General features: G+C 34.3%; 1 protein-coding gene across 1 annotated transcript; it reads right to left on the reverse strand.

Moving 5' to 3' along the window:
- Nucleotides 1-1,767: 1,767 nt before the first annotated feature.
- On the reverse strand, nucleotides 1,768-10,880 carry LOC134239376 (uncharacterized; the record flags this gene model as incomplete). The annotated part of the gene is made up of 4 exons (XM_062721553.1): nucleotides 10,608-10,880; nucleotides 7,074-7,171; nucleotides 4,302-5,522; nucleotides 1,768-1,834 (listed from the first exon to the last, which is right to left on the reverse strand). Coding segments are annotated over exons 1-4 (1,558 nt in total), but the record flags the coding sequence as incomplete, so codon positions are not given.
- Nucleotides 10,881-14,523: the final 3,643 nt, after the last annotated feature.

Below are 14,523 nucleotides of genomic sequence, written 5' to 3' on the forward strand. Positions count from 1 at the left end.
TTAGTTAATTAGGTGATTGCAACTCAAATACCAGATTTCGCGGATTCAACGATACCTAATATCGGGTATTATACACGAATTCACGGATAATACCAGATTTCAAGTATTCTCTCCAACCTATTAAATGCATTAAAATAAATCTAACCAAAATTGAACATTTCATTTTAGGTATGTCACTCGTCAGCCTTTAGAAAAGTTTGCGCAGAATCTTTTACTTCAAAACTATTCATTAAAATTCAATTCTTTTAACATATTTCAATTCTACAATGTAATGGTTTTGAATATCAACGAAAAAAGTGCTCATAAAGCTAAACGAAACAAGATTTATGAGGGAATATTTTTTTGTGGTGGATTATATTTAGCAGATAATTCTGCAAATCAGCACATTTATTAAATCTTATATCCTTGAACTTTATCCTCACATACTTTTACTCGGAGAAAATTTTCAGTTGTGATATTGCTATGAATATTTAATATAGGTCTTATTTTATATTTTTCAAACAAGTTTTGCATCTTCCTTCAACATACTTTGCCAAAAAATAAAGATATGTCAAATAAGACAAGATAAAATTTACATCATTTTTTGCCTGATAATCACATATTTTGACAAATATTTCAAAATTTACATCACTGACCCTCACTTTTTCTTTCTTATTTTAACATACTCGATACTTGTGACTGTTCAGCACTTAAGTTGTAAAAGCTTGATTTAAGAAAATGTTTTATTGCCTATTGAGTTTTTTAATACCCCAAATATGCTACTTTTAAGTTCATAAATGTCACACAATAATTAAGGTGCATTTATTTGCAAGATGTTTTTAATAATAATAATATATTATTATTTAAACTATTTTTACGCAAAATAAAATCATATTTATTGCCATGATTTTTTTCTGATAAAACATGATAAAGGTTAAAGTAATATACCAAAGTATTAAGGTATAAGTGCAAAAAGGTCAACTTAGTTGTACCGTAGATCAGCAAGATGCAAACTGACCCAATATTTTCTCTTCGATTTTGAGTAAAACTATATGAGTACTTATCTAAAATATACTGTAGTACACTAAATTTTCGCGACACCTTATTATCGCGAGATTGTCATTTACTCTTTGTAAGCGACATATAATTTTCACGAATTGTTGTTATTTCTCTACATATGCGTAAGAAATACTTTTAAACGCGAGAATTTAATTTTAGCGAACACATTGTCCAGCGTAATTACGTGAAAATAAAGTTCTCGCGAATAAAAGGTGATTTACAGTACTTCTCAAAAAAATCCTTGATTTAACAAATTTCACGTGGCATACCTTAATGATGTTTAATTGAATTAATTTCATAGATATTGAACATAAGGGGTTCTAAAGATCTGATGACGGGTTTTTTGAGTAATTGCTATTTGTTTCCCTTATATGTCTATGTATTAAATTATCATCAAACCCATAAATCATTAAGATAAATAATAGAAATAGGGACTATTTTTTCATTCAATCAAATGCTTTCGTTGGTTGTTTGTACGGGTACTCATGTCGCAGATGTTGTAGAAAAACTACATAACCCGCATTAGCGTCACTTTGCGCATTACGGATCGAATAGCCATTATTCAAGAAATCTATGCGTGCAACTTGCTTAGTGTCGTTTATGGACAGATTAACTTCAATGGTCTTTATAAGTGTTATAATAAATAAATTTTTAAATGTTGAACTCAATTTTAACACAATTTTAATGTAGAATATAAATTATTACGAAGAAAAAAATTAGTTGCTTTACCTCTCCAGTCAGTCCTTTCCAGAGGGGACTGCGATACAGTTGGGAAACTGTCAGTCTCTTTAGGATTCTAAAAATGATAATGATCATCAATCAAATATTTTAATCTAATTGTAATATTTGATTATTTAAATATCACTTATATGAAGTGTGATGGTCAAACATCAAAATGATGCTTACATGTACGACAGGTTGTCGTAACAGAACTGAGACATGAGGACGAAAACGTAGAATTTCAATCAATCATTTTTTACAAAGGCTTAAAATACAAATAAAGTAATATGCAAAAAAATGTCAACCAACAAACATAAAAACTTGTCACTTATGACTAAAGGAAGCGCATTGTAGGTGGAAGAAGACAATATTTGCCATTCTTTGTATTCTAACAACGGTCAGTACTAATTTATGTAAAGCGTTAAATGGTCATCTCAACGAATGCTATCTCTAAGGCTATTAACCAATATTCTAAAAAGTGTACATCCAAAATTTATACAGCTTTGATCTGATAGGGCTTGCAGTAACTTTGAAACAGACCTATTGAAAAACTTCAATATACTCAGTAGTCGCCAATCAAGAAAATGTAATTCAAATCTAGCATCTGAAGCAAGTTTGAGAGTTTTCAGCATCTGAAACACGTCTATTATTGTGCTTCCTTAGATGTGTCATCCATGCAAGTTTGCTTAGCATAGGATTCATAGTTACTTTGAGATGAAACCTGCATAGAAACTTATCTTTTTCACTCATCCGGATAATATAGGTCAGATTCAGCATCCGAAGCAAGCCTTGTAGTATGCATCCTTATGTGTATCATACAAGCAAGTTTGGTCATTAAAGGGCTCATTATTACATTGAAATGAAACCTACGTCAATAATTTAACCTGTTCATTCAACCAAAAAATGTAGGTCAAATTCAGCATCCGTATCAAACCCAGCTGTGTGCATCCTTAGATGTATCATCAATGCAAGTTCAGTCAACATAGGGCTCATATAAACTTGGAAATGAAATCTGCACCAAAACTTTTAACCTGTTCACTCATCCGGAAAATTTAATTCGATCCAGCATCCGAAGCAAGCCTGGTTGTATGCTTTCTTAGATGTATCAACCATAAAAGTTTGGTCTTTATAGGGCTTAAAGCTTCTTTTTTCAGTGAGTCAAATGGTGACGTTTGTCATACTAATTGTTAGTCCAGTATTTATATACTTGACTTGATGACGGATTTTCCGTTATTTCCTGATCATGACAATAAGCACACAGCAGTCGTGACCGGTCAGCAGGGATGCTCACTTTTCCATGGCAATTGATCCCAACTCTGATATTTCGGAGGTCTGTGTTTTCTCTGCTCTTATTTGTATTGTTTTGTGAACTTTGAAATATCCTTCTTGGAAATGAGACCAGCACCAAAAACATTAACCTGTTCAAACATCCGGAAAATGAAGGTCAGATTCTGCATCTGAAGCAAGCCTGGTAGAATGCATTCTTAGATGTATCTTTCGTGCAAGATTGGTCAACATAGGTATTAAATTTACTTGGAAATGAAAACTACACCAAAAACTGCACCAAAAAATGTTGACTTTCTCCAAAAACATTACCCTGATCATTTCTTTGCTGAAATAGCAGCAACCATATTGACTGGTAAAATGAAACACACAAGAATCATCTTCCATGCATGTCTAATCAATATAGGACATAGAATTACTTGAAAAAACTGCTCCAAAAAACTTTAACCCGACGCCGACACCGACGGTATTACATAAGCTTCCCAAACTTCGTGGAGGTGAGCTAAACATGTACGCAAACAGGAACATGCTTGAAAAGAGACCATTTTTGTAGATGATGCTTGAAATTTCATACACGTATCAAGGACAAAAGTATTCAAGTAATAGTAGCTTTAAAAGAATTGATGGACTAGCATTTTTAATCATTAACTCCTGCAATTTCAATATACCCTCACTATACAGATTGACATTCCGTGTATGGATTTTAATTGTTTCCATAGCTGATCACATCCCCTGCTCATACAGAGCTGCAATTTTACGACGATCATCCCAATTAAGCTATAATTTTTAACATGTCTAAAAAAGACCCTACCGCGATTATAATACACTTATGAATACTCTACTACGTTTCTCCTCCTGTTTTCGGTCTCGCTTTGATCATGGTAGAAGTGCGTCTGTGTGTGAAAGGAAGGGGGAGGTTATCGCGTAGACATATATTGCAACATCTCGCTTAAAACCGAAAAGACATAGGAAATAAGTAATATTTCTTGATATAGATTAACATTTTTAAGTAGAAGACTGCAATACTGCAGATATAAACCTATGCTTGGCAGTCAAGGTCATTGAGCAGTATGGGATTATTTTTTATGCCAACAACTATTGCAACAAAGGACCTTGGTTTAGATGGTCTCAACCAAAGGACCAATGTTCACGTCCCAAGTTGAGATTGGAACCCACCACGTAAGGATGAACTCCTAGCTTACTCAGCAACTTTAAAACATATAGGCTAATGGAAGTAGAGACATATTTATATAAATTACCTGTTCCCAGAATCTCCTAGTTTCTTGTACATTTATTTGGTGGTTTTCTCCAATTGGACAGCAGGAACACTCGATGTTTTCAAGTCCTAATTGACAAAGGTCCTCTACTAATGTAAACGACGTATCATTTTGGTCACAAAATATTTTTTGGCATTTGTATCCTCTCTGGAAAGTCAAATTTGTGTTTTCAAATGTTTGAGTGAGTTCATGTAGGCCCATGTCGATTAAACGACCTATTTCACAGGAGACTTCAGTTCTTATGTCCAAAGCGTTGACTTGCAACTGGATGTCTTTATCACAAATACCGAGTAAAACAGTGTGGTTTTTGTATTTAAAAACTGCTGCTGTTTGAAAAAGACATCTATCGGTTTTGTCCGGTACAACTTTCCATTTGAGAGAACTCACGCAATAAGCTACGAGCCTATAAAACACAAATATGGCAAATGATGTGTATCGAAAACACAGAATTGAGGAACATGCTTTTGCTTTAATGATGTCTTTTGTAAACGGCTTTTTGTTCATACAAGGCACATACCAAGACTGGCCTTTACCTATTTCACCAATACTGACCAACATTCGGAGTCTCTCCATATAACTCATTAGTTCCGTTTTGTACTCTATGTACGATGGCGCATTTGTTGAGTCCACTTTTTCATCTTTCCAGAGAGCTTCGACCAACTTACTGTTTAGTTCTCCCGTCTTGTTGAAATTTTCCCATTCTGTAATATGTTGTCTCTTGCAGTCTCTGTTGATATGCTTTTTATCCGCTATAAGCCTAGAGAATGCATCAGAAAACCATTGTAAACCGAGAATTGCGTGTGTGCGAGTCGCTTCACCATGAAAATACAATAGTATTCCATGATCATGAAAGAATGTTAAAAAATTCGTTATTTCTTCTTCGCTCTCTAGACGATATTGCTCAGGAACTTTTCTATTCATTTCCTGAATTTCCTCATAAGATATGATTGGTTTTCCAGACTCTCGTAAGAGGTGTTCTAGTAAGGCCCAAGATGAGCGAACTGGAATTTTTGTGTCCAGTTTATTTGACACTACTTCAACAAGGGCGTTCTTCAGCAACTGTAACTTTTGCGTTCTTTCGCCTTCATTTATGTTTATAAGTTCAAATGCATATTCGTTTTCTTCACTGCGATGATTGGACAGCCATGTTTTGTCGACCTCTGGTAAGGACCGCCATAGACATACGAAATAATCATCTATATCCTAAATTGATTAGAATTTAATATTATTATTAATTTTATTATTATTAAAAAGTTATAATATTTAATTAACATTTCCTTCTCCCATTTGTATCTTTATCATCTGTATCAATTTGAATAAAATCATAACAAGAGGCCCAGGGGCCACAGCGCTCACCTGAGCACATCAGCTAAGAAAAAACACATATCAGATCAGAACTGAAAGTTTAGTAACATTGTGGGGGAGGGGGGCTTGAATTTTAACCCCCATGGGATCATGATTTGAACGAACTAGAATCTACACTACCTGGGGATGATTCCATATAAATATTACTAATCATGGCTTTGAAGTACTTGATAGGGAGATTTTAAAAGGTTTCCCTAAATATTCCTATGTAAAACTTTTAACGACCATTATGGCCCCACCCTAGCCCCGGGGTCATGATTTGAAAAAACTTGAATCTACACTACCTGAGGATGATTCCACATGAGTTTCAACTTTCCTGGCCTAGGGGTTCTTGTGAAGAAGATTTTTAAAGATTGTTCTTATATATTCCTATATAAAACATTGATCGGCCATTATGGCCCCACCCTAGCCCAAGGGGTCATGATTTGAACAAACTTGAATGTACACAACCTGAGGATGATTCCACACGAGTTTCATCTTCCCTGTGCCTATAGATCGTGAGAAGAATTTTTTTCTATATATTCCTATGTAAAACTTTGATCGGCCATTTTGGCCTCACCCTACCCGCAGGGGTCATGATTTGAACAAACTTGAATTTACACTACCTGAGGATGCTTCCCTATAAGTTTCATCTTTCCAGGCACAGTCGTTCTTGAGAAGAAGATTTTTAAATCATACCATCAAATTTTCACTATTTCTTACTTATCTCCCCTTGTATAAGGGCGTGGCCCTTCATTTGAACAAACTTGAATCCCCTTCACCTAAGGATACTTTTTGTCAAGTTTGGTTGAAATTGGCCCTTGAAAGAAGTCTCAAATGTGAAAATTTAACGACAACGACAACAACGAAACCAACGACGACAGATAACGGACAAATTTTGATCAGAAAAGCTCACTTGAGCCTTCTGCTCAGGTGAGCTAAAAAGTCCTAAACCCTTTCTAAGTCTGGAAAAAAATGATATGAAGAGAAATTTACATAAGACAACATTATTAATGATTTGAAAATGAATATATTTTAAACTCTAAAAGAAGAAGAAATAATACCTAAAATAGAAATGAAAGTTTTGAGATCATTTCGAAGAAATTTAGTACACTTGCATTATAAAAGCTGATAAAGGCGGAGCTGTGTTTATTAAAGACATGAGCCTAATTATTAAACAAAAAGAATGAATGTTTTCTTCAAAATTTTGCATATATGATATCTTTACCATAAATCATAATGGTTACTTCATAAATATTATCATACGTGATTCCTTAATTATCCATCAGAATTTTACATCTGATCTTAATTTCGTTGTCTTCTTTTATAAACTAAAATGAAAATTGTTTGGAGACATCGGAAATTATCATTGTTACTAATGATGATAAATATGCATAAATACACTCGTACATCTTCTGTTTTGCCATCTGTGTGCGTAGCAACAATAAGGACAGGTGCTTCAGGGCCGCCAAATGATTTAATAGAATTCAGCCAGAATTCTACATACTCTATCAAAAATGCAATGAAAAAAATTAAACATTACTTACCGGTATATTTTTTCGTAAAATGTTTTCTCTTTTTATATTTAATTAGTAAAATAGATATAAATTAAACATTAATTTCTGAGATCTAGACTTAAGAGATCAAATATTTCCCGGATTATATTTCGCCCACCGTTAAAAACGTATATGAAATAAAACAATATTTAAGGAAGACAACTACAATGTATTTTTAAAATGTAACTTTGCTTGAAAAATAATGTTTACAAAAAGAACATGCTCTTGCGTATCGAATAAACTGGGAGACATAACCCCAACATGCTTTTGATAAAGATATATAGTTTTATGAATAAGAGAACTTTACGGTGGAAAATTGAAGTCATCACGTTTATTAGAAAAGAGTATATTAAAAAAGTTCAAGTTAAATATGATATATAGAGTGGAAGTATGAATGGAAAAAAAGTACGATTTTAAAAATGTGTCGCTTGTTCTTCAGGAATTGATGTCAATTTTTTCATTTATACTCAGACTCAAAAGAAAGGTAACATCATAATTTTAAGGTGAAAAATCTATATGGGATACAACTATGTACAAAAAAATAGGACATCCTTAACTTTGATTAATTCGTTTATTGTATATTGTTTAACGTCCCTCTCCAGAATTTTCTCTCAAATTGACACGTCACCGTATGTCGGTGAAGGGCTTCAAATTTTGATCTTTACTTGGCACTCAGGACCATTGAGCAGTGAATGAGTTTTATCGTGCCAAAGCCTGCCTCGGTTTTTTAAAAGTCTCATCTGAAGGACCCTCTTTAACTTTGACAAATCAGTTATGTAGTGTATATTTAAATATGCAGTTCTCCTTTTCTTTATTTATGCATGCTTTCAGTTTCAGGAAGTATGTATAAGCATCACATCCGAAAAAATAAAGAGAGATTTTACCGCGAATATTAGTATATGAATTACGATTAACAGGAACAAATCTTAAAAATCCAATAATTTCATTAAACATGCTCTTATTTTTTATTTCTGTTAAGAGGGATAACAGACAACTTCCGGTAATAGGGTGAACATTCAACAGTTAAATAAGTGATTTAGCAAAGTAAAAGATGTCTTCACTATTTGGGGGTACAAAGTTATATCCCGTTTATAATCTTCACAAGGTGTTATGTTTTTTATGATTGGATGTATATTTCAAAATTTTTTAAAAGTTATTTATTTTAATAGGTGAGTGATCAGACAAATGAAAGATCCAGTTTCAAAATGTTTATGCAGTTGAAAAGAATTCACCAAGGTGTACCAGAATTTCAAGGTGAAAAATATCTTGAATTAATTTCCTTCAAAATGAGCTAAACACTTAGTTGATGGATGGAAAGACGAATGAATGGAGATCGACGATCGGAAGACGGACATGACACGCCAATCAAATTATCTTAAACAATTTACAGTGCAAGAAAATAATGTCAAGATTTCTTTAATTTATCCATCCCTTGAAATATTTGTTTGTCCATCCCTTGTGGTGTAGGGATTAATTATAAGAAATATTACATCATTGATAGATTTTCTATTCTTTTTTTATAAAACTGGTTGTGTTATACCTTGTCAAATTTCTATCAAATTAATCAATATCAGATTAGTCTTCACAGCTTATTCAATGCCAAATTAATTTTGAAAAAAAGACTGGCCATCATATGATATATGCTATAAACTGACAAACAGTTCTGTGTAATTCCCAAAGGATATAGATAAGACTCCTTGGTTAGAGATGCTCTAAAGAAATGATTGAGAGAGCTAGTCTTTCTACAATTATCTTTGACTCCGAAGAGATAAATTGAACTACACTTTCAATGCTAAATGTTTTTAAAACATAAAATATCCAATGATTTTATTTTCTTTGGGTCAAAGCGACCTACTTTTTGTGTAAGACATACCCAAGATGTATCAGCTGACAAAGATTGATACCTCTAGGTCTAAAAGTATGAATTTTATGAGTTGGACACGGGAAAAGCTAACAGACAAATGAAGAGAGACAGACGGACAAGAAATCTTTAACATAATGAGTCCCGTCAAAAGACGTGTATAAAAAAGTAAAAACAGAAAAAACAAAAATATACATGGGCCTTATGGGTCACCTGAGCATCATGCAAAAACATTTCATTGATTTTTTTTTTAGTCATGTTTTAAGCCAGGTGCTATGGGATTCAACATTTTGAAAGAGGTATCATTGATCATAATAACTATACCCATAGGCAGAGTTGGGGAACAAAAATGCATTTCAACTTATCAATAATAATCAACAAAAATCAGTAGTGCCCCTGCCTTACATGAACCCCTGACCTTTATGCTTTGATCCACACATTGCACAATTTTTGAAAAGGCACCCTTGCCTTTGGAAAAAAAAATATTTCATTATTCCAAGGAGCAGATTTCAAACAATTCATTCATTTTCAGTACATAAGTACAGCCCCTTCTTTGGTACCCCTGAACCTGGGGCCTTGAAATTTACAATTCTGGAAGATTAGGGCCCTTGCTCCTCATAACTATATAGGTAGTTCATCTGCTTAATACACAGGAAGAGAAGAAGATTTTCAAAGATTTAATGTATTTTCAATATATAACCATTAGAGATCCGCCCTAACACCAGAACCCCTGACCCTGGGGGCATTAAATTCACAATTTTGGTAGAGGCACTCTTGCTAATCATAACTATGCACTTAGTTTATTTGATACCCAGGAGCAGAGAAGAAGGTTTTCAAAGAATTCGAGCATTTTCACTATTTAATCTTTAAAACCCCACCATAACCCCAGAACCCTGGGGCCATAATTTTGGTAGAAGCACCTTTGCTGATCATAAGCATGCACTAAGTTAGTTTATTTAATACCCAGGAGCATAAAAGAAGATTTTCAATAAAAATAATGCATTTTAACTTTATACTTATTTACATGTAACTCCGCCCTAGCACTGGAACCCCTGATCCCAGGGCCATGAATTTCACAAATTTGGTAGAGAACTCAATGCTGATTACAATCATGCAAACAGTTTGACTGCTTGATGTCCAGGAGTAAAGAAGAAGATTTTTAAAGATTGATTAAATTTTAGGGGTTTTAATTTGACCCCACCACTTAGGTCCCAGGGGGCAGGGATCATGAAATTCACAATTTGTGTCTCCCTTCACCCATAGATGCTTTGTGCCAAATTATTTGAAATTGATTCAGTGGTTTCAGAGAAGAACCTGGAAATAATTAAATGTGTACGCACAACGCATGATGACGAACACGAAAACAGATAGCAATGAGTCACCTGAATTTTTTAAGTGACCTAAAAATAGAGATTCTTGAGAAGTGCTCCATTTTCTGTAAAGTTGATGCAAACTGAACATCGCACGAATTTTAATTCCTTAACTTTTAACTAATTATCTCTTTAAGCATTTGACTTAGAAGACTACCTTTGTATTTCCAAGTAGAAAAAACAGAACCCTTCTGGTCTTCTTCTTCTTCACCGAAGACAACTTCTTCAAAGCTCTTTGTCATGTCCATTACCAATATGTAAAAAGCCGATGATCTCATGTAAATTTGGTGACATGCGTAATATGCGAATTGTCCAGCGAAATCAATCATACTGACACTTATCTCGTTCTCCTGTGCATCTAATATCTTCTTGATTATTTCCGGGGAGAGTGTTTCAGCAACTGTGTCTTTGGCTGTAGTGTCTGAAGCTGTAGTACACTTATCTCGTTCTCCTGTGCATCCAATATCTTCTTGATTACTTCCGGGGAGAGTGTTTCAGCAACTGTGTCTTTGGCTGTAGTGTGTGAAGCTGTAGTACTGTGATCCTCTACCTTGACATCAGAGGTGAGGTTAATGCTGCTTTCTTCCGGCCCTATGTTTTCAGTATTCTCCTCACATATATCGTCTGTGTCATGCAGTTTACAATTATTGTCTGTGTTGTCCTTTCTTTTTGATCAGAAAGATCGCCTGTGTTGTCTTCTTCTATTCTATCAGCATCTTCATTATAATTGACATTTTTCTTTGCAAGCAAAGATCTTGGAACTCTGACCAAGAATTTTCGTTCAAGATTCTCTGTAGCTACAAAGAAATAAAAGGATTATAGAACAATATGGAATAACGAACATAATTCTCAAAGTCCATCAAACAATACAAAGAAGAGCTGAGCAAACACGGACCCCAAACATTCACAGGTGGGATCTGGTTCCATGGAGGGGTGAGCATCCCCTGTCAACGGGTCACATACGCCGTGTGCTCGTTGTCGTGATCAGGAAATAACGAGAAAAAAATCTGTCGTCCATTCAGTGTATAATTAATGGACTAACAATTGCTATGAAAAACGTCAGTCAGCATTTGACTCTAGTCAATGATAAATTGTATTTGCTGACAAGGTCATTGTATCGACCATAACAAGTACGAAATGATGATTTTAAACAAGACTGCTGATATTCTTGATTCATCAAGTTGACAATAATTTACCTCATTCAAGAAATCGTTCCTACGTAGAGCATGCTCTTGGGTATCGAATCAACTGAGATATATATACTCCGTATGCAGGTGATAAAGTTATATTTCTATTTAAAACTTTGATTCCGTATTTTGGCCGCGCCCTACGCCGGGGTCATGATTTGAACAATATAGAATCTACAGAACCCAAGCAAGCTTCCACGTAAATTTCAGCTTTTCTGGTCTACTGGTTCTTGGAAATAATTTAAAGACTCCACTCTACTTTTGTCTTTTCTTGATTATCTCCTCTTGTGAAGGGACTTGGTCCTTTATTTTAACATTTTCAAACTTCAATTCAAACCAAAAATACTTTTTATCAAGTTTGGTTAAAATTGGCCCAGTGGGTAGAAGTCAAACATGTGAAAAGTTAACAAACAGACAGACTTACAGCTGGTTGGACAGACAGCGGACAAAATGTAATCAAATAAGAGGCCCAATTTGGCTACATCGCTCACCTGAGTTACTTGGGTGATGCATTTCTTTACCAGATTTCCCCTCTTGCTATACCTATACAATCTAATATCTACACTATCCGAAGATGCTTCCACATAAGTTTCAGTTTCCAGGCCCAGTGGTTCTTGAGAAGAAGATTTTTAAAGATTTGTACTTTGTATTTCTATGTAAATTTTGGATTCCCTAATGTGCCCCACCCTACCCCCGGGCAGTCATGACTTTAACAATTAAATATTTACACTACCTAAGGATGCTTCCACATAAGTTTCAGCTTTCCTGGCCCTGTGGTTCCTGAGAGGAATATTTTTAAAGATTAGTTCTATATACATATATTTCTATGTAAAAATTTGGATTCCCTATTGTGGTCCCGCCTTACCCCCGGGGGTCATGATTTTAACAATTTAATATCTACACTACCCCAGGATGCTTCCACATAAGTTTCAGCTTTCCTGGCCCAGTGGTTCTTAAGAAAAAGATTTTTAGTGACACACCCTATTTTTGTCTTTTCTTGATTATATCCCCTTGTTAGGGGACTTAACCCTTCATTTTAACAATTTAATTCCCCCTTCACCCAAGGATGCTTTGTACCAAGTTTGGTTGAAGTCGAAAATGTGAAAAGTTTACAGACGGACAGACGGACAGACGGTCAGACAGCTAGACAGACGGACAGACGACGGACAAAATATCATCAGAAAAGCTCACTTGAGCCTGTGGCTCAGATGAGCTAAAAAGCTCACTTGAGCCTCGGAGGTTTTAATTGGGGACCCAGTCCCCATCCCCTGTGTCTAAAAAATACACAAAATTTGATAAATCAATGGGTATTTTCATGTGGCTGAAGACCCCTATCCTGAAGGCAAACTGGTCGCCCTCCCTTTTCAAGTTTTCTGGATCTGCCACTGTCAGAGAACATGGTAGTTAGATTTCCATCAACATCTTTTTCAAGTAAAATATCCAAATATGAAACATATGTGTCTGAATCTGTGTTATCTTTTATGTAAAGCTCACCGGAATACATCATTGGAAGACTATGGCTCAGGTGATGTAATAAACCCCAGAAAATTGTATTTACACCGAAAATGCAGCCTTAGTAACTATTCCATGAATATCTGAACTACCATCCAGTTAAACTTAAATTAGTAAGAACATTTTAGAATTTAACTGAAATAGTGAGTAAAGTATTTTTTACCCAGTAAAGACCCATCTGTCACTGTAAATATATGTTCGTAAACTTGAAGTCCTCTTGTTGATTTTATTTCTTTTATTTCTTTGACACTTTTGCCAATAAGACTGTAGAGGGGTGTTGTTTTCCCAGCTCCACCACATCCAACCACAAGTCCTCTAGCATGTCTTACTGTTGTAACTTCTGTTCGCATGTGTTGTAGAAGATCTTCTTTAGGATTGTCAAGACCTGCTCAAATCGATATTTATAATTTTACTTAATTAAAATATACCTAATTTTTTTTTATTAAATTATTATTTTCTTAAAATCAATAAAAACAACTAAAAGTCAAATGGTTTGTACTTTAAACAAACGAAAGAGAAGTGGCAGTTGGGACTTTAAACTTCACAACAGCAATAAACAGAAAAATGATCTTTTATCTCAATGTACAATACTTGCATGCCATAGAATACATATACTGTAATAAACATAAAACTGTATTTTGAATAGCGTATTTTAAGTATTTCACAGACATTACTATTTTTAGTAAACACGACAACACTGTTTATTGAAATCAAAAAAAAAAAAAAAAAAACAATTCACAGAATTATGTTCCTACGTATCTACGTGTAGTCTAATTGTGTGCCAAGTTATATTGAAATCAGGGCAAAACTGTAGGAGTAGCATTTCAACATCAATGTATTTCACAGAAATTTCTATTTATATTAACAATGGCAACACCGTTCGTTGAAATCAAAAACCTAAATCAGAATTATTTATCTTTGCGTAGTCTACTTGTGTACAAAGTTATACTGAAATCAAACTAAAACTGTAGGAGGAGTAGCATTTCGAAAAATTGTTTACAGACAAATGGACAAACAGATGGATGACGGATGTATTACTATCGGATAAGTTCTTCTGGTGTCTGACAACTAGAGTTAAAAACTTGTTTTTAGAACCAACTACACATTCATTCAGTAAATATTATTCCAATAAAATTGTAGCCATATACTCAAAATTCGGACTTTAATGATTATACGTGTATATTATATTTGTTTTCATATTTATCTATTGTGTCCAAACATAAAAGAAACCAAAAATATAATCAGAATGCAATTAATTATAAATAATTTAATTTCACTAGTATCACCAATTGCATTGCCTGGATCATTCCGAGGAACATATAGACGTCGTGCATAGTATTGGGGTTTGAAATTGCGAAACTTGTAACACTGTAA

The sequence above is a fragment of the Saccostrea cucullata genome, unplaced genomic scaffold (genome assembly GCF_032062105.1).
Source record: "Saccostrea cucullata isolate Sc308-1 unplaced genomic scaffold, CSIRO_AGI_Scuc_v1 ctg8872, whole genome shotgun sequence".
In the NCBI taxonomy this organism is placed as follows: Eukaryota; Metazoa; Mollusca; class Bivalvia; order Ostreida; family Ostreidae; genus Saccostrea; species Saccostrea cuccullata.